The 18,311-nt window shown below is 31.8% G+C and overlaps 6 protein-coding genes across 19 annotated transcripts; 3 read left to right on the forward strand and 3 right to left on the reverse strand.

Annotated features, from left to right (window-relative positions):
- The first annotated feature begins 126 nt into the window (after positions 1-126).
- LOC105679202 (GPN-loop GTPase 2) lies at positions 127-2,200 on the forward strand. The gene is made up of 7 exons (XM_012379093.2): positions 127-378; positions 450-557; positions 638-954; positions 1,033-1,238; positions 1,307-1,421; positions 1,538-1,733; positions 1,861-2,200. Exons 3-7 carry the CDS (start codon positions 834-836, stop codon positions 2,096-2,098), a joined length of 876 nt encoding a protein of 291 aa, XP_012234516.1. The 5' UTR covers positions 127-378; positions 450-557; positions 638-833; the 3' UTR covers positions 2,099-2,200.
- On the reverse strand, positions 2,086-4,348 carry LOC105679201 (trafficking protein particle complex subunit 13). The gene is made up of 10 exons (XM_012379092.2): positions 4,166-4,348; positions 3,843-4,011; positions 3,687-3,771; positions 3,462-3,589; positions 3,264-3,384; positions 3,066-3,162; positions 2,765-2,991; positions 2,590-2,690; positions 2,370-2,517; positions 2,086-2,314 (listed from the first exon to the last, which is right to left on the reverse strand). The coding sequence occupies exons 1-10, from the start codon at positions 4,206-4,208 to the stop codon at positions 2,231-2,233; spliced, it is 1,203 nt and encodes a 400-aa protein (XP_012234515.1). The 5' UTR covers positions 4,209-4,348; the 3' UTR covers positions 2,086-2,230.
- Positions 4,349-4,716: 368 nt separating this feature from the next.
- LOC105679097 (erlin-1-like) lies at positions 4,717-10,653 on the forward strand. 13 transcript variants are annotated; one of them, XR_010888300.1, is made up of 9 exons: positions 4,717-4,888; positions 5,171-5,299; positions 5,379-5,568; positions 5,663-5,921; positions 6,016-6,476; positions 7,353-7,646; positions 7,773-8,003; positions 8,117-8,389; positions 9,423-10,653. XR_010888300.1 is itself a non-coding variant. In XM_012378902.2 (6 exons), exons 2-5 carry the CDS (start codon positions 5,192-5,194, stop codon positions 6,464-6,466), a joined length of 1,008 nt encoding a protein of 335 aa, XP_012234325.1. In that variant the 5' UTR covers positions 4,717-4,888; positions 5,171-5,191; the 3' UTR covers positions 6,467-6,476; positions 6,881-6,957. The 13 variants fall into 13 exon arrangements, 1 of the variants encoding a protein (XP_012234325.1); XR_010888299.1 differs by lacking the exon at positions 9,423-10,653 and adding an exon at positions 8,477-8,995; XR_010888302.1 differs by lacking the exon at positions 9,423-10,653 and adding an exon at positions 8,484-8,995.
- On the reverse strand, positions 7,372-10,147 carry LOC105679091 (SET domain-containing protein SmydA-8-like). 2 transcript variants are annotated; one of them, XM_012378886.2, is made up of 7 exons: positions 10,007-10,147; positions 9,473-9,665; positions 8,966-9,199; positions 8,550-8,834; positions 8,098-8,382; positions 7,809-8,019; positions 7,372-7,673 (listed from the first exon to the last, which is right to left on the reverse strand). In XM_012378886.2, exons 1-7 carry the CDS (start codon positions 10,054-10,056, stop codon positions 7,372-7,374), a joined length of 1,560 nt encoding a protein of 519 aa, XP_012234309.1. In that variant the 5' UTR covers positions 10,057-10,147. The 2 variants fall into 2 exon arrangements, with proteins under 2 accessions (XP_012234309.1, XP_012234310.1); XM_012378887.2 differs by lacking the exon at positions 9,473-9,665 and having other exon boundaries at positions 10,007-10,126.
- On the reverse strand, positions 10,576-14,078 carry SmydA-3 (SET and MYND domain containing, arthropod-specific, member 3). The gene is made up of 9 exons (XM_012378888.2): positions 13,831-14,078; positions 13,609-13,673; positions 12,928-13,147; positions 12,448-12,698; positions 12,211-12,378; positions 11,717-11,943; positions 11,279-11,489; positions 10,946-11,091; positions 10,576-10,870 (listed from the first exon to the last, which is right to left on the reverse strand). The coding sequence occupies exons 1-9, from the start codon at positions 13,843-13,845 to the stop codon at positions 10,638-10,640; spliced, it is 1,536 nt and encodes a 511-aa protein (XP_012234311.2). The 5' UTR covers positions 13,846-14,078; the 3' UTR covers positions 10,576-10,637.
- A 504-nt stretch (positions 14,079-14,582) lies between these two features.
- LOC105679100 (voltage-dependent anion-selective channel) lies at positions 14,583-17,967 on the forward strand. Its single transcript, XM_012378905.2, has 6 exons — positions 14,583-14,744; positions 15,546-15,868; positions 15,954-16,075; positions 16,331-16,439; positions 16,552-16,760; positions 17,128-17,967. Exons 2-6 carry the CDS (start codon positions 15,549-15,551, stop codon positions 17,217-17,219), a joined length of 852 nt encoding a protein of 283 aa, XP_012234328.1. The 5' UTR covers positions 14,583-14,744; positions 15,546-15,548; the 3' UTR covers positions 17,220-17,967.
- The last annotated feature ends 344 nt before the right edge of the window (positions 17,968-18,311 follow it).

The following is an 18,311-nucleotide window of genomic DNA, read 5'->3' on the forward strand; positions in this document are numbered from 1 at the left end:
GTACGTTCTGTCATTTCTTTCTGCATTCTAGATTTGGATATCAGATTGCATAAGATATATCGCTTTAATTTTCGCGCGTCATGCTCTTTGTATGTATCGACTTTATTCGATATATCGAATGAAGTCGATACATCGTACACAATCGCAAACCACGTGCGATACATGCTGCTTGTTGCGTTTCAATTGTGGCATCACTGCTCTCACTGTTACTTATTTCTTACTATATGATTTTACATGATTTTCAGTGTGATCATCGAGAGGTTGATTAGTTGTTCCGGTATAATTTTGCAATTAGGAATGTACAAGAAAGATGAGTGAACGTGCTTGTAGTATCGTTACAAATGGTTCTCACACTGATATCGTTTTAAAATCATACAGGTATTACAAAATAATCTCTATTAGTTTTTTTTAAGAATTTATTTACAACACTCTTACATCTTTATTTACAGCAATCGAACATTGTTAATTATAACACATTTCAAAAAATTTGGAACATTATTAACGGTAAACCGTGAATCTTCTGTGAATGGTTACAGTAGTGATATATTCACAATAAAGTAAGTAGCAGTGTATTGTAATAATTCTGAAATATTCAATGTGTGATGTTTTTTTAAACTAAGTTAATTAAAATTTCCAGGACTCTCTTTGGTAATGAAAACAATGATGCTCATGTAGCTGCTAGATACATAGCGCAACAGATTGACATTGAAAAACCATTGCTGCTATCAATAGCGCTTAAAGATTACGACTTAAATACTTTAAAATCTATTGTTGCTGCTGTGAATAAGATAAAATCATGTTAATGTAATATCCCAACCACACACGCACACACCATGAGTTTAATTTTTGGTCAACTTGTTATCGGCCCGCCTGGTAGTGGGAAAACAACATATTGCAATGCAATGTCCAAATTTCTGGAATCCATGGGAAGAAAAGTGGCTGTTATTAATATCGGTATATAAATATTTTAGTTGCTTCTCTATTTTTTTAATTGCTTTTTTTTTTATTAAATTTAAATGAATAATATTTTAGATCCAGCAAATGAAAACATGGAGTATACTCCAGCAGTAGATATATCTGAATTAATTAAACACGAAGAAGTCATGAAGCATTTTAAACTTGGACCAAATGGAGCTTTAATTTATTGCATGGAGTTTCTAGAAACTAATGTAAAATGGCTTATCACAAAAGTTTTAAATTTAAAAGATCACTATCTTATTTTTGATTGCCCAGGTCAAGTAAGTTATAACATTATCTTCAAATTTTTTTTATTCTGTGCCAAATAATACATTATGAAATAAAATAGGTCGAATTATACACACATCACAAATCGATGAGTCAAATAGGAGAAAAATTGAACCAGAACTTAGTGAGATTATGCAGTGTGCATCTTGTAGATTCACATCATTGCAGTGATCCTGGTAAATATTAATGCATACATTTCTTTTGCATTAGTTAATTAAACCATTATATAGAAATACTATATTTTCATTCTATGTGTGTTTATTCTCAACATAATTCTTAATATAACTTATAGGTAAATATCTATCCTCTCTGATACTTTGTACAACAGTGATGTTACAAATTGGTTTACCTCATGTGAATGTTATGACAAAGTTTGATGAAATGAAAAAGTTCGGTAGTTGTTTAGCATTTAATATAGATTTTTATACAGAAGTACTGGATTTAAAGTATCTCTTGGAGCAGTTAGATGAAAATCCCTTTACCGCAAAGTGAGTTAAATTTAATAAAATATGATTTTATTAATCGGCGTTTACGATATAATTTAATCAAATGTGTATATTTTATTTATGAATGAAATATTTTTTACAAGCTTTAAACAGATATAATATTTTATAGGTACAAAAAACTTAATTCTGCATTGGTATCTCTAATTGAAGACTACAGTCTTGTTAGTTTTGTACCGCTAGATGTTTCTAACAAAGCATTATTATTACAAGTGAAAAATGCGGTGGATAAAGCAAATGGTTATATTTTTGGTGGTAATGAGCCGCAAGACATTCAAACGTTACTCGCGTGTGCAGTAGGGACTGTCAGTGAAACCGAAAAAATGTCAACACTAGATGAGTATTTATGAACATTTTAATTACTCAATAACTTTAATATACACTAGTATTACATTATATTTCTCGACATTTGTTATGTTTACAAATAATAAATAACATAATTGATAAAAGTATTCTTCTGGCATATCTGTCTCTTGATTCAATCAATTGACGAAAATTTGAGCCAGATCATCATAGTCATACACTCTTTTTAGAAACGTATCTGTTAGTTTTAGACCGGAGATGGTCTGTAAAAGATATTATTTAGTAATATATTAAAATTCCCGTAAATAAATTACTTACAATAATGCCTCTATCCAATGTAATCAAACAGAGAGGTATATCCATAGAAGCTCCAGGTTTCAGAGTACCAATTGTTGTATCAGACATCCCGCACCAAGCTATGGAGTTATTCGATTCTAAGCTCAATAACAATTCCATACTCCTTTCCCTAAAAAAAAAAAAAAGGAGTTAAAAAGTGCTACCACATTTATACTAGTTTTCTAATTGCAATCGTACTTACGAAGTATTTATTATGTGACATTTGCAATTAACTGGTTCTTCCAGATCAACCTTCGGAGGAATATCCTTCATAATAACCCTTAGATCTCCATATTCAGGTGCCTGAGAAATAGTGTCCATGTCATTTTATATATATATATATATAATCATAATTGTCAATAATTAATCTAACATACCATTCTTTGCAATTGACTAGTTTGCAACCTTCCTCTCTCACCCAAATTGCTTCTCCACACAATATCCAATTTGCCAATATTAGTGGCATTTTGCATCATTTTTGGATCTTTTAATAAGCTTAACTGTGGTTTTAAACAATACAGATATTGTCTACTACAACCTGTATCTAATAGATTCATACTTCCATAAATAGATTCCCCTTTGTCATTTGTATTCAATGTGGTCACTAAAATTAAGCGATCCTTAAGATTCTTAACTTAATGTATTATGATTAATTCACTACTTATTATGAGAACTTACCACTAAACAAGTGAGATGATTCAAGAGCGACTTTTTCTAAACAAATTGGACCAGCAGTTAAATTTTGAATTTGCGCTTCGAGATATACCTCATCTGACTTTAGAAAACATTAAAATGAGAACATGGTATTAGAATAACAATCTATATAAGAAAATTTATACATAATGACGTTAGTACTAGATAGTATATAAACTATACCTCTGCATTATAAAATTTGGTCTTTACATCTAGTGGTTTAACCACTTGAAACTTAAAATACTTTCTAAATGAAAGTGGAGAGGTCTGATTTGCACAGGTATAAGATACCTCACAAACTAATCTAGAAAAATAAAAAGGCATATTATCAATTTGAAAGCATAAGAATGAAATTTTATAATAAATTATCAATATCCTTACATATGTGTACCTATTTCCTTAACCTCGTGATGAATAACTTCATCTACTGTACTGTCAGGTGCTAATTCTTTCCCTTCTAGATTATTGCCAGAGAGAGGGATTGTCTGTGTACTTGTTTGCAAATCTGCCTATAAAATATATGCAAAATATATAATACACTAGAAAATATACAAGGGGATAAATGCATATAAAATAAAATATAGATAATATATAATTGGAACTTACTTTTACAGTAACATTATTTACCACTTGATTGCTGCCATTATGTACACACAAATAACTAGAGAATATCTCCCCTAAATATATATTTCTGCAATAATAAATATCACTTGTGTAATATTTAAAAAATATACTTTTGTAACTCTTGGCCAGAAAACGTACCCAAAACTTTGAGGTAATACCATGAATTGTCCTACAGCAAGCGCTTCCATTCCTTGCAATGCTGTGCAATCATTCTTAAGTTCATTGTTTAATGTATTACCTGGCAAATCTGTTGAATCACATGTAATAACCATGGGACTTGCCAGAGTAGGTCGTGTTAATCTCATTACTATAACATAATTGTAGCTTTTATAAAGATAATTCCATAATATTATATATTTCAAATTTATAGTTTTTACACAAATATTAGAATAGGTAATTATATATTAATAGCATGGTCTAAAAATTGAAAAATGCAATTTTTATTTGTCACAATATTTTACCTTTCAATGCTAACAAATGTTCGCTCTTTGCTTTAACTTCCATTTTTTAAATAAATCACAAAAATAAATTAACACACCGTTAAGATATCTGAAACTTATTTGTGACTTCTGTCAAACTAACGTCACGTTCAGAAATCTAACCTTATATAAAATTTTGTCAACAAATAGAATTACAGTCGATTCAAGTCGATTGATCGAAATGAATCGAAAGTATAGTCGATTTATGATCAAAAGCTATTTTGAAGGAATATTTATCTTTTCTAGATATTGTTAAAATTAACGGTATAAAATTCATTATTATTAAAATTTATCTTTATTATTTTTAATATTATATTTGTCTAATTAATTTAATTTTTTTACATTTATTCAAATAATTTATTAACAATAAGATTGTTAAGATAATTCAACATTTTATAATCAAAAACAACTGCAACGATTATTGTTGGTCACATGATAATCTTCTAAAATATTGTATTCATATTTTTTCTATTCAATATTTTTGTATCGAAATCGAGAAAATATCGAGTATTCGATAATATCGAATGCAATCGAATGCAATCGAATGTACACAATATCGATAAACACAAGTCTACGCTATGCCTACTAGATGAAATTGAGCAACTTATTTCACAAATATGAATTTAATGGACTATGTTGTAATTTCTAATTATAATTATATGTCTGTTATTACTTTGTAACATATTTTTCATCTTTTGAGTCAAGGTATTATTATTCGTTCGTTTTGTGTGTATAATATATGAGATAACCTCTTCTTATGATATTTTAAATTTTGGGACTTGGATCATCAATAGATTCGCTAATTTTACATCATATAATTAGTGTTTTCCATTCACATGTTACGTAACTATTGCTTTGAGCTATATGTGATACTGTTATTTCAAGCTATTTATGATTCACTTCATGTATGCTGTATATTTTGAGCTTACTATGTATATAACATTGGATCCTATATATATCTACTAAGTTGTTTCATATATTTTTTAGTGTCACTATAAGCAAACAATTATGTTTGATCAAAGGATCATAGCAATCTCCTTCCTCGTGTGTTTTATAATAGTATTTAACTTCTCCCTTCATCGTATTGAAGAGGGTCATGTGGGAGTATACTTTCGAGTGAGTAATTTCACCTAAATTCTTCATTTGTGTATTCAAAACTTTATTATTTTTAAGTTATTCTATAAATCTTTATCAGGGTGGTGCGCTGTTACCTTATGTGAGTAACCCAGGATTTCACATGATGGTACCATTACTCACTACATATCGTTCGGTTCAAGTAACTTTGCAAACAGACGAAGTAAAGAATGTGCCATGTGGAACCAGCGGTGGTGTAATGATATACTTCGATCGTATAGAAGTTGTGAATATATTGGATGCAAATAGTGGTAAGCTATGATGGAACATTTATTTCTATTCACTATTAGCATTCTCAAAAATTTAAAAGAATACCACTATACCACTATTTATATATTTTTACAGTCTACAATATGGTGAAGAATTTTACAGCGGATTATGATCGTACATTGATTTTTAACAAGATACATCATGAATTAAACCAATTTTGCTCTGTACATACATTACATGAAGTTTACATTGATTTGTTTGATCAAATTGATGAGAACTTGAAGACTGCTCTTCAAAGGGATTTAAATGAATTAGCGCCTGGTCTTAATATACAAGCCGTGAGAGTAACAAAACCAAAGATTCCTGAGACAATCAGGAAAAACTATGAATTAATGTAAGCAATTGCTCTGTTAATTAATTTTCTTGAAGTTTTATTCTTGGATATTTCTATATTTTATATTAATTAATTTTATTTCTAAAAAAAACAGGGAAGCAGAAAAAACAAAGCTGTTGATATCTACGCAGCATCAAAAAGTAGTGGAAAAAGATGCTGAAACTGATCGCAAGAAGGCTATTATCGAAGCTGAAAAGGAAGCACAAGTTGCAAAGATTCAATATAATCAAAAAATCATGGAGAAAGAATCTCTACAACAAATGGCTGCAATAGAAGATGATATGCATTTAGCAAGACAAAAGAGTCGTTCGGACGCCGAATTTTACCAAATGAAAATGCAAGCTGAAGCGAACAAACTGCTTCTATCTAAGGAATTCTTAGAACTCAGGAAGTATGAAGCTTTGGCACATAATGCCAAAATATATTATGGACAAGACATTCCAAAAATGTTCGCATACGGAGGCTGCTCAAATGATCCCAGTTTCAATACATCACCACCAGTATCCACCATCAGCACCAGTACAAATATTGAAGAGAAAAAGTGATGAGTGATAGGTAACGCTGTTATTCTTTACTTTCATGATTATTCATTCATGGAATGAAACGATTGACTTTATCGAATAAATACTTTTAAGATAAATAGATTATAAAAGCTTTGGAAAATTTACAACTTATAGTGCACGAGCACATTTTTCGATATATAATATCATAAATATTATATATATATAATTCAAAATAATGGAATGTTACTTGTTCCTCCAAATTAAAAAAAAATGTTGTGTGGACTTAAAATTTTGTATAAATATATTTATTAAATCCATATAAATAGATAATGACAATTACAAATATAGATGATGTTTCTTTTATTATAGAATAAAAGGACCAATTTCCATAATACAAAGCAATATACAGCAATATAAAATAACACAATTATATTAACATAACTATGTTGATTACAGGTTTACAAAATAATATCTCGAACTGGAACCTTTATCATAATGAAATGATTTTAGTTCAATTACAGTGATTCAATAACTATTTTGGTTTAAAGTTTTTATTAAACTTTGATAATAAAATTCATATAATTATAATTTTTTTCCAAAATTTTTGTAGTGAACTCAATGTAGTGATTTGATTTGAATTTGATTTCATTAAATTAGTTTTTGCAGTTTTTCTTGTTTCTAATTATATTTGCATTTTATCTTTATGCATAAAACTCAAATCAAATTTGCTCATAATTATTTGTATTTTTATTTGTATTTTTTTTATGTATTACTAGAGATAATAAAAATGATAATACAAGTAATAATACAAATTTTTTTTTAATGTATTGCTCGTATATAAATGATTGTTTTAACATTACTTACCTTTACAAGAAAAAAGAAACTATCTTCTATATATAACTAATATTATATATATACTAATTCACAGAAAAGCAAAAGTATAGATATCATTTGATCTTTTTGCGGTGTACTTTTGCTTTACGAACATGGATTTTCGGTTTGTCTGACGGCAAAGACTTGACGTCGCTTATATTTTGGTTTAGCGTTCGCAATTCTTCCAGTGCTCTTTTAGCCAATTTCCCTTCTGGAGTTGTCACTGGTTCCAAAAAGAGCATAGTCAGAGCTTTCTTTAGAAGATCTCTAGCCTCTTCCAGTCGGCAGGCTAGTTGCGCCGATGAGATCTCACGTGCAGAATAAGATCGATTCGCCAGTATAATCATAGGTAAATGCATTTCGTACAACATTATGCCTGAAATCGATATTTATAATTGATAAATATTTTTATAATTACGTATGACGTAACAACACTTTCATAAAATGTTTTTAAATTATTTGTATTATTTTCCAGGTATTTATAATTTATGTTATTGATGTGTATTGATACCTTTTAAACGTGATATGCCTGGCTCTACTATATCTAAAACATTATAGACTTCCTTACACGTATCCAACATCTTTTGTATGATTTTTTTCTGAGGGTTCGGAGATATTATTTCTTTTCTACACAACATCAATAATTTCTGCTTCAAGGATAGCATCAGGAAATGATTGGTGTGCAATGATCGGGATAATCTTTTAAGTAAGCCCTCTATACTCTAAAAACCAAGTATTAATTTGCTACTAAGATTGTGGAAAAGATGTAACACATATGTTTGATTTGTATCATTACAAACTTTTATGTCAATATCGCAGTCATCGATGAGCGTTCGACATATGTTTAATGTAGCTCTGATAAGACGACCACTAAAAGTCCTCTTGCACATTTGACATTGCCATCGACTCCCTCGCTCATATGGATTGAGGCTGGAAGTATCTTGCATTCCTACGAATCCCTCTTTACAATGTGGACATAACACACTACTTAAATGCGACTCTAATTCGTAAGGATCTCTGCACAAAGAGCATTCACATTCGAAATACTTTCCCTCGCGAAGATGCTCCTTTCTGTCAGCTGTACCCTGATAGGTAAATATACACGTAATTTTGTTAAATTTTTAATTAAAATATCAGAATAGTGAAATTGTAGTTTAAATTAACTTATATGACATTGAGATATTAGCACGCTATATCGTTAAACAAGAGGATGCAAAATATAAATTTTATCATATTTCCGTAATCAACTGACCAAAAGCGATGAAGTATAATTGAAAAGAATAGGCTCATCCTCTTTGATCGTTACGCTTGCATAAATAGTCAACTGGAAATTGTCATCCACCGAGAGGTGAGTGTTACCCCTGCAGTCATGAGCCATCAGAGTCGCCTCGATGTATAATCCTCGAAGAAGAAGACCGTCAAGAGCGCCAGGTGATCGCAACTGGAAGGCATTCACATCTAAAATGCCGCATAATTTCTGCATTAATTCCGCACTCGGTGGCTCAATCTCAGCGGGCATGCGAAGCCTCCGAATCACCTATACATATATGTATGATCCATAAATAAAGCAGTTTAATAGCTAATGATCTTTTAAAGGAGTGAAGAAACTTTTTAGGAAAATATTTTAAATACATGTAACTGATACAAACTGATTTATGTAAAACTCACGTCTACAATATTGACTTCTCTGTCCTTCCAGATGGATGTGCCTATCCTTTTATCTAAATGAGCCTCCATATAATTTATTTTTTCCCATACAGCTGGATTTCTATATTTTATTAGCAATAATCGCAAGGCTAGCAATATTCCGGTCGCGTTAATTTCATCATCATTTTCTATCAATAGATCTCGATTGTTCTTAAACATCTGGCATTCATCATTTGTGTGATGAGTCGTTCTTATCTTCAAAAATAGAAAGAAAAATTAGAAGCGCTATTTTAATGTGGCATTATGTAACGCAGTGGTTCTCAAATTTTTCATTTCCTTTTCAGGCGAATATAGATTTGTGCAGCTACTAGTTGTGTATATTTTTCACGAACAATTTTGCTCTTTCAAAATACTTTAATCTTTTTTAATTCTGTGAATATATTTCTTTGTTTTGTATAATAATACATTTGGTTTCCAGACATTCTAAAGCTTTGAGGATTATTGATGTTGTGTATTTTAACTTGTTACCTCGCATGCAACGCTGCACAACGATGCTACATTACATTTGGAACAAACATACTGTTTTCCTCCGTCTATATTTGTTAAAGAACGTAAGCATGCAAAGCAGAAGCAATCTTTCCTATATATCGGGCCGACTACAATTGGTTCCTCTCGAATGATAACTTCTCCTGGCTCTATATTTCTAGCTGCTACAAGGTATCTTAGAAACAAAAGATATAGCTTGCAATGTAATTGAACGTGCAAAACGAAATACGTATATATATAATTTTTTTATATATAGCGCAAGTATCTATTTTATGTAAGAAACTAATAAGTATACTTTCAGGGATATAAAATCATACACACATGCAAATCTTTTTTTGCTTCTACTTTTTCTTTACTCATATTACTTAAAATGTTAACAGACAATAAATTAGCATATAAAATAAAAATCCTATATAAATAGCAATATTTTCAAACATCAACTTGATTATATGCACGATAGTTTGTATGTAGAAAAGATTGTACAAAGGGATGCGTATCGGGGAGCTACAACTGTACCTTCCAAGTTTCGTCGAATGCACGGTCTTATACTTCGGGGTGGGCACCATATCTTTAGATTACCTCCTTCAAGTTTGCGACTGTCAACCCGTAACTGGCATTAAGAAGGAATCATCAGTAATACGAACCGTCTTTTTCCGGTACGAACGCGACGGGTTGTATTATTAGACACAGAGTAGTATCGCGTGTAGTTTGCAATGTTAGTACAGAATTAGTAGTACGTGATGCACACATTGGCATAACACAATGATATAATCAAATTGCCATTACTTTCTAGACGTACTCTTATCTGATAACAGCGAATTTAATTGATTGATTTATTAGATATATTACTACACATACAAACCAAGTATCTTAATCAATTTTGGATGGAAAATCATAAATATCTATGTAAAAACGACCAAAAATATCTGGTTAACATTTTTAAAACTATATTTTTAGGGAGAAAAGGATTGTGTGCGTGTATGATTTTATACTGATTTATCATTATTTGTTCTGATGTAATATTTTTTTCAAATGTAAAAGTTTTCTTTATATTTCTGATATTTTCTATACAAAAACAATTAAAATATATAGAAGCGTGTGTTTATTAGCACATGTCTGTACAAATAATGACATTTACAATAAATATTCATAAGTTATTGATAGATTGTTCCAGCTGAATTAAAGATTCCTTCGCGACGAGTCCTATCTGCCCCTCGGCCATCTCCGATGGCTCCAAGGTTAATATTGTGGCTGCCTCTTTCAAAATATTTGCGACTTCCGTCATTTTGGACTTTAATCCGGCATCGTCGATCACACCGGCATTCCATTGCCCCTTAGCTAAAAAGAGCAATGGTGCGTGCAACTCGTATAACGTCATACCTGCCAAAAAGGTAAGGCAATAAAACTATTTATATAACTTTCCTCAATTCTCCGAATCGTCTAAAAAATACATACCTCTTATGCGAGAATATCCAGGCTCAACAGCATCTAATACTTGAAGCAACAGACGACACAAATCGACTTTGTGCTCTAACACAACATTCGGCAAATCGTCCAACAAATATTCGTCAACTCGACCGTACATTTGAGTCAATGAATGTCTAATAAACATCATATTTTATAATTTTTTTTAATAATATAAAGCGTCAAGTATATAAAAATAATATATAGAATTGAAATTATTTAATATATTATTAGAGTTGAAATTTCGCCAAAGAGTTTAAAGAGTTTAAAGAGTTTAAATAGTTCAACGCTACTATTAAAGTTACTTATTTCTCTTTGTCGTACCTCAACATCGTAAGAAAGGCATGCCGAGGATGAAGAACTGATCGATACTTTCTCATAACGGTCTCCCTTTCATGAATCGCGTCGGCTCCATCAGCTCCACTGATAGCTTCTGCGGCATCCACTTCTGCTTGAATGATCCGTAAAACTTTTTGTACTGCCTGTCCGTTAGTAGAAAAATCACAATGCGTACACTTCCACGTACTGTTTGAGTCTGAAAGATATCAAGATACAATATCATTTTTTAAATATTTCTAATCATTAACAATCTTTAAGCTACCATTTTCTATGTTTTTCATCCAGCCAATAGATATTGAAACCGATATAAATTCGGTGAGTTCAATTTTTAACGCTATAGCTATACAAGCTCTTTTGCTTCCTTTTTTTATTTGCGAATACGATGTGTCGCGCGATTAAGGAAAAATATATATATTGCAGTACCTAAAGAATCCAGTGGCAAGACAATTCCGTTCTCGCATTTGTTGCACTTAAGCGAGGACATATGAGTGCCCAATTCCGTGGGATCTGAACACCGCGGGCACGCGCATGCAAAGTGCTTCCCCTCGAATAGGTGTTCCCTCCGGAGTAACGTCGGCAGTAACGAGTGCGTGTAACTCGCGTAAAGTTCACCGCCCGCGGGTACTTTAAGCGTGGTACGCAGTCGTATCCTGTAGGCGCAAATACCGTACATAATTGCCGCATCCATATATAATACGAGAGTATCTTCATCAGCATAAACCTGAGATTTCCCGAGGATCGTGCGCGGTATACGAATTAATTGCGGAAGGAGCGTGCACGAGTATGAATAAATGAAGATGGCTTAAGATACTGCTAAATTAGAAACTTTTTATCAACGCAATTAGCGTTTTGCGTATCGCTAAAAGTAAAAGAAATTAATATTTTTATTTTATATGAGCGAAAAGCAATTAATGTACCTGTAATCAATTGGCGATATGCTGTGAGATGTATTCGAGACGCACGAGTGATTCATCATAGCGACTGTTGGATAGAGACCTCGCGCGGAGTATCCTTTTATCGTTCGAACTTCAAACGTATTAATCTCCAAAATCCCGCATATTGTCTGTATATGTTCCTCCGAGAATCTGAATTCAAGATATTTATTTCAGTGAAGAGCTTCATCGACAAATAATATCGAGTAGATTGACGCATACCTGTCGAGTTTGAGCCGTTTCCTCAGATAATCCACGACATTAACGTGATCTGACGCCCACTGTTTCTTTTGACACCTTACTTTGTTGTGCGCTTCCATGTCTTTCACTTCCTTATTCCATCTCTCGGAGTTCCTTTCCGATTCGAGCAATAGTCTCAGCGGAGTTATGCATTCTAATTGCGGAATACCGTTCTCATTATTCTCATTCAGGGCGGCGTCTACGTTAAACTTCTCGTTCGCCTGCACAAACACCTGTCGAAGAAAATTGATCTTCAGATATGCAAAACACGCAGTTTTCAGAATGAATAAATGTCCTCAATTATATATAATGTACTTCAAAGCATCAAAAATACAGTTATCTATTATAAAATTAAAAGTACAAAAATTTTTAAATTATATTTGTAAAAAATGGGGATTGCATACTACAGCTTTCTGTTTTTTTCATGATTTAAGGCAATTAAAAGCTCTTTCATTGTCTTACCTGGCATTCGTAATCTTTGTGTTGCGAAGAATTCTCACATTCTTCACCGCAAACGGGCCATCCGCACTTCGAGCAAAGTGGTTTTTCGTCTGGACTTGGTGGCCAAGGTGTGTAGCAAGAAAGACACAACGGATAAGTATATGCCTTCGGCCCGACGACGAAAGGCATTTCCGTTAAAATCTCTTCGCCAGCCTGCAGTTCTCTAGCCACGACCATATACCTGAGATCACACGCAGTTCATAAATTCTAATTAGAACACGCGTAATTAAAACAATCATTCTCCAATCGCTGCAGAAAACGTCGATACCATCTTTTTCCACGTTAGAGTAAGTATTTGCCATATCAATCGCGTATCGTAATCTATTTTACGCTAATTAATGAATACTTTATCAAGTGAATTAATATACCACGTATATTTTGTTTGAAAAATTTACTTCTTTCTAAAATTATTCACAGATTTCTAATTCTATCTTAAGTTAATTTAGGTATTTATCAATTTTATTGCTGTGTGAATCTATTTGAGTTTATACGAGCGAATTTAATTAAATAAATAACTTGCTAAACGTTTTATTTCTCTAATGAATTCATTCATCGCAGCGTTTCATTAAAAAATTGCTTCCTTTTGAAGATTATTCATAACTTTGTATTTTATTTCAGATTTGCACAATTTATTCCGCTCACCTGCCAACTCGAGCATTCTGAAGCACTTTATACGCCTGCAATTCTCCCGTGGATGCTCCGCTTCCCTGAAACATTCATCACAGTCACTAATGTAAGAAAATTACTTTGCAAATTAACATGAAGTAAAATGCAATCTTGAAAGCTTGCGTCACACGTCTTTACACTCTTTTCGCGAAATATTTGCGAATAAATAACAAATAAAGAATCGATTCAACAACATACCGATTCTTGCGACATGTTCGGTTGAGAGTCAAGTTTTGTCGACGACGAGAAATTTCCAGAGTAACTTTCTCGGTAATGAAATACCGATGCTGATTGAACGCTCGTTATTAAACTGAGCTAAAAGCGTGCTTACTGCGCGCTTTATATTCTCGGTTTATTAAAAATAAGCGCGCAAGCTCTGCCAATGATACAATCTAGAATGTACTGAGCAAGGCACGAGATTTGTGCACCGGCTTCAAACGTTGTGGTCAGTGCATTCGTTGTCGTGACCACACGACCGATGTATTTTTAGATCTCTAAACGTACAGAAAGATCCAAAAGCTTCCACTATTTTCCACTATAATTGCATACGCCATTATGCATCTATGATTCTAATTTTTTCGTGTGTTCTCTGTTTCTATTTTTAATAATATGCAATAAATTTTTAAATTATAATATTTGATTGTTAGAATCTGTAATTAAAATTTAAATTAAAATTTAAAAAACTTGAACTTACAAGTTGAATTTAGAGTCAAAAGCTATTTATTGCTTCTTTGCAAATATGTACTATTTTTGCTGTACTCTTAACTGTTCATTGACCTTTGGTCATCAGGAATCGATCGAACAATTTGATTATTAATCCTATTGAAATTGTTCCAATTTGAAGCTTGAACGCTTTTACTGTGAATTGTTCGATCGCGTAATTTATGAAAATTTTTTCTGCAAATTCTAATTTGAAGGTTGGAGATCGTCGCGTCGTCGTGCCGCTTCAGTTGCGCAGAAATAGGCCGGGCACTTTTTCGTATGCATCAGCGCGCATGCGCACCAACGTCCGTGGGTCGTGGCTCTCCTGTTCTCACCGCTTCCGTTGCTTCTCACGACGTATTTGCGATAAAGTTGCGCATTTTTCGTCTCGCATCTGCTAACGTAAAACTGTAAGTATAACATCGTTATAGAATTACGCGTGAGTAAGATCGTGTCGCGAATCGAAATCTGACCTCAATTCAAACAAAGTGTTAGATGCGAGAAGTGAATCGTATCGAGTTTTCTCTCAGTTAACCGGCATGGAGATCGCGATTGCACCGTCGTTCACCGTTCGATGGGTTTCCCAACTTATTGCTCGTTAAACGAAATTGTATTTTCGAAGCACTTCGCGTTGCTGGGTGAAAGAAACTTGCTTCTTGACATGCGGCGGCGTATGGAGCAATTTCTAAGTTATAATCTTGAGTAATAGTGATATCTGCTGGTCAAGCTACGCCTTATGTAATACCTGGGACAGGTCAATACTATTCCGTTGGTACCGTACGTTGGCGTAAAGTCGATGATTATACCTCGCGATACCGTATCATTGTGGATTTATTTGCTTTAGGCTTTTGTGACAGTAATTGCGTCATTTCGTTTACAATTTGTTGGAAAGAGAGAGAGAGAGAGAGAGAGAGAGAGAGAGAGAAAGAAAGAGAAAGAAAGACAGACAGACAAGCTCTTCTCAAATCTATGCATTTTAAGTTAGCATGTAAATTGCTTTGTTAATGTTTTATTTTATTATTTAAATTAATGTACATGTATATAACTGTATACAGAACAGAGTACATTGTTGGTATATATGGTTGGACTAAGTTTATCCGCTACTTTTTGTAGTTATTTATATTTATGCTTTTTCTATCGGTTCTGAACCTGATTTATTTGTTGATTGTTTGAATTATTCAATGAAAGTTTACACGGTTTTTTTCTTGCAGAACATGGCTCCCCCAACGTATAACGATTTGGGAAAGAGTGCTCGTGATGTATTTGGCCAAGGTTATCACTTTGGTCTTTTCAAACTAGACGTAAAGACCAAAACTAATTCTGATGTAGAGTTTTGTTGTGGCGGTGTGTCCAATCAGGATACTGGAAAAGTGTTTGGCAATTTGGAGACTAAATACAAGCTCAAGGAATACGGCTTGTCATTTAGTGAGAAGTGGAATACCGACAATACTCTTGCGACTGATGTTTCTATTGCTGATAAGTTGCTCAAGGGACTTACGCTTGGTTACAGCTGTACCTTTACTCCACAAACTGGGTGAGTTTTTTTTATGATTGTGCATATTTAACAAATCAGCCATTCTGTAAGTTTCAATATTCAAACATATTCTTTTTATGTGTAGGAACAAAACTGGAAAATTAAAGACAGCTTATAAACATGAAAACGTATCTGCAAATGCTGATTTTGATCTCAGCTTGTCTGCTGGGCCTTTAGTTTATGCCTCGGCAGTCGTGGGCTATCAAGGTAAATATAAATATTAAGTATTGTTGACATTATTGAAATTAGTGATGATATTGATTAGGTTTATCTTTCTATTGTAAAATTGTCAGAAGAACTTTCTATTTGGATCATTAATCCTTTGTGTCATCCTTGTGTCCCAAACATATTTCCTTGTTCTGAACATACGGAATGTTTTATGATAAAAAAGTAAGCCAGTTCTACAACAAATGTAAGTTGTATTGAAAATGTTTATATTTAATATATTGCTATTTTTTACAGGATGGTTGTGTGGTTATCAAGCATCCTTTGATTCACAAAGGAATAAACTTACAAGGAACAACTTTGCTGTTGGATTTACTGCTTCTGATTTTGCTGTCCATACCGCTGTGTGAGTATAATTTGAAATTAAAAAATACAATGTCAGTATTGAATTTTTGGATTTAAATAACATTACAAATTATTAATTAAATATAATATTCAATATGTGATGATATTTTCAGGGACAATGGTCGTGACTTTAACAGCTATATTTATCATAAAGTAAAACCAGGCTTGGAGGGAGCAATTAATTTGGCATGGAATTCCAGTAACAACGTAACACAGTTTGGTATTGGAGCTAAGTATAACCTTGAAAATGATGGTGCCATTAGAGCAAAGATAAATTCAAACCTTCAAATAGGGTTGGGATATCAACAGAAACTGCAAGATGGTAAGTAATATTCAAAAAAATATTTGATCTTTAAGAAAATAGAGTGGGAAAAAGATATGAAAATTATTTTTATCAGTGCAAAGTGTAACATGATTTTTTTATAAACTTAAAAATATTGGTTATGTCATGGTGCACATATCTAATGAGAGAAAATAGATGTTTTTTGTTCGTAATATTAGTGAGTTGGTTTATTAATAACTCGTCTGAGTTGCACTCAATAGAGAATAACCTTTTGGCAGAATAGCAATTTTACAGTGACTTGTGATGTAATAATCTCTACAATACATAATTCTTTAGCAAATAAATGTTTCTTTAAAAAATATACACATATATTTATAGTTATAAATAATTGTACATATATTTACAGGTGTAACTTTGACATTTTCCACAAACATTGATGGAAAGAACTTTGGTTCTGGTGGTCACAAGTATGGTGTTGCATTAGATCTTCAAGCTTAAATATGCACCATTATGAAATAACATTTATTACAAAACAGCAGAAAATTTATCCCCTTATAAATAAACATTTTGTGACTATGTGTCATAAAAACAATTTGGCAGTACATGCTTCAAATAAAATATATGTAATATGTAGATAAGTTGATATTCGAATAGGTACTACAAAAATATCATGCATTATTTGAAATTAAATGGAGAAAAGGTTAATTAATAAATATATTATATATTTATATATTATAATAAAATATATATACATATATAATATACAATATTGCATAATTATATGATCATGAATTTATGAATAACATAAAATCACGATTGTACAGATGGTAAAGTTTTAATACTACTGATGGCATTTGAGTCGTGCAGCTTGTGTTTCAGTTCCTGTTGATATTAAAATTCTTTCCATAAAAAAACACATCAATAATGCTATGATATAAAAAGGGGTAGCAATACAAAATATTTTAAAAGACAATTATTTAAATTAATTTTTGTTTGTTTGCTTTGTAGTATAAATACGTAATACATGTCAATAATTATTGACATACGGGACATTGCTATTCTTACACCATATCATCATATTCAATTGTTTATTAGCTTGTGCACAACGGCATAAATTTTGAAAAATGTAAAGTATCTTTGATAAAACTTATGCCCTAGTATTATATATGAAACTTATTGTGTTGTTTCAGTAAAATATTTAATATTGCAAACTAGTTATGGGTTTAGTAAAGAACGTTGTACGAAGTATGAATGTAATTTATTTACAACAAGAACTTACATTGTTTTTTTTTTCTCATCTATAATTTACATAAGTTATAATCTAATTTATCTAAATTTTAGCCACCGAAATGAAAAAGCATTTAACTCTTGAACAAATTTATATTTATGTTGCGTGTGATAAATTTATATCAATATTTAAAATTCTGTTTTAGTAAAAGTTAAAATTGACATGATAAAACTTAAAGATGCAATATCAAAATATGTAATCTCTAAAATGTGAAATTTAAAGTAAATTTTTTCTGTTTATAGAAATTTAGAAAATTTTATTGTAAGGTTCATAAATTTTTATTAAAATTAAGGATTTTTTCA

The sequence above is a fragment of the Linepithema humile genome, chromosome 2 (assembly GCF_040581485.1).
Source record: "Linepithema humile isolate Giens D197 chromosome 2, Lhum_UNIL_v1.0, whole genome shotgun sequence".
Classification (NCBI taxonomy): Eukaryota; Metazoa; Arthropoda; class Insecta; order Hymenoptera; family Formicidae; genus Linepithema; species Linepithema humile.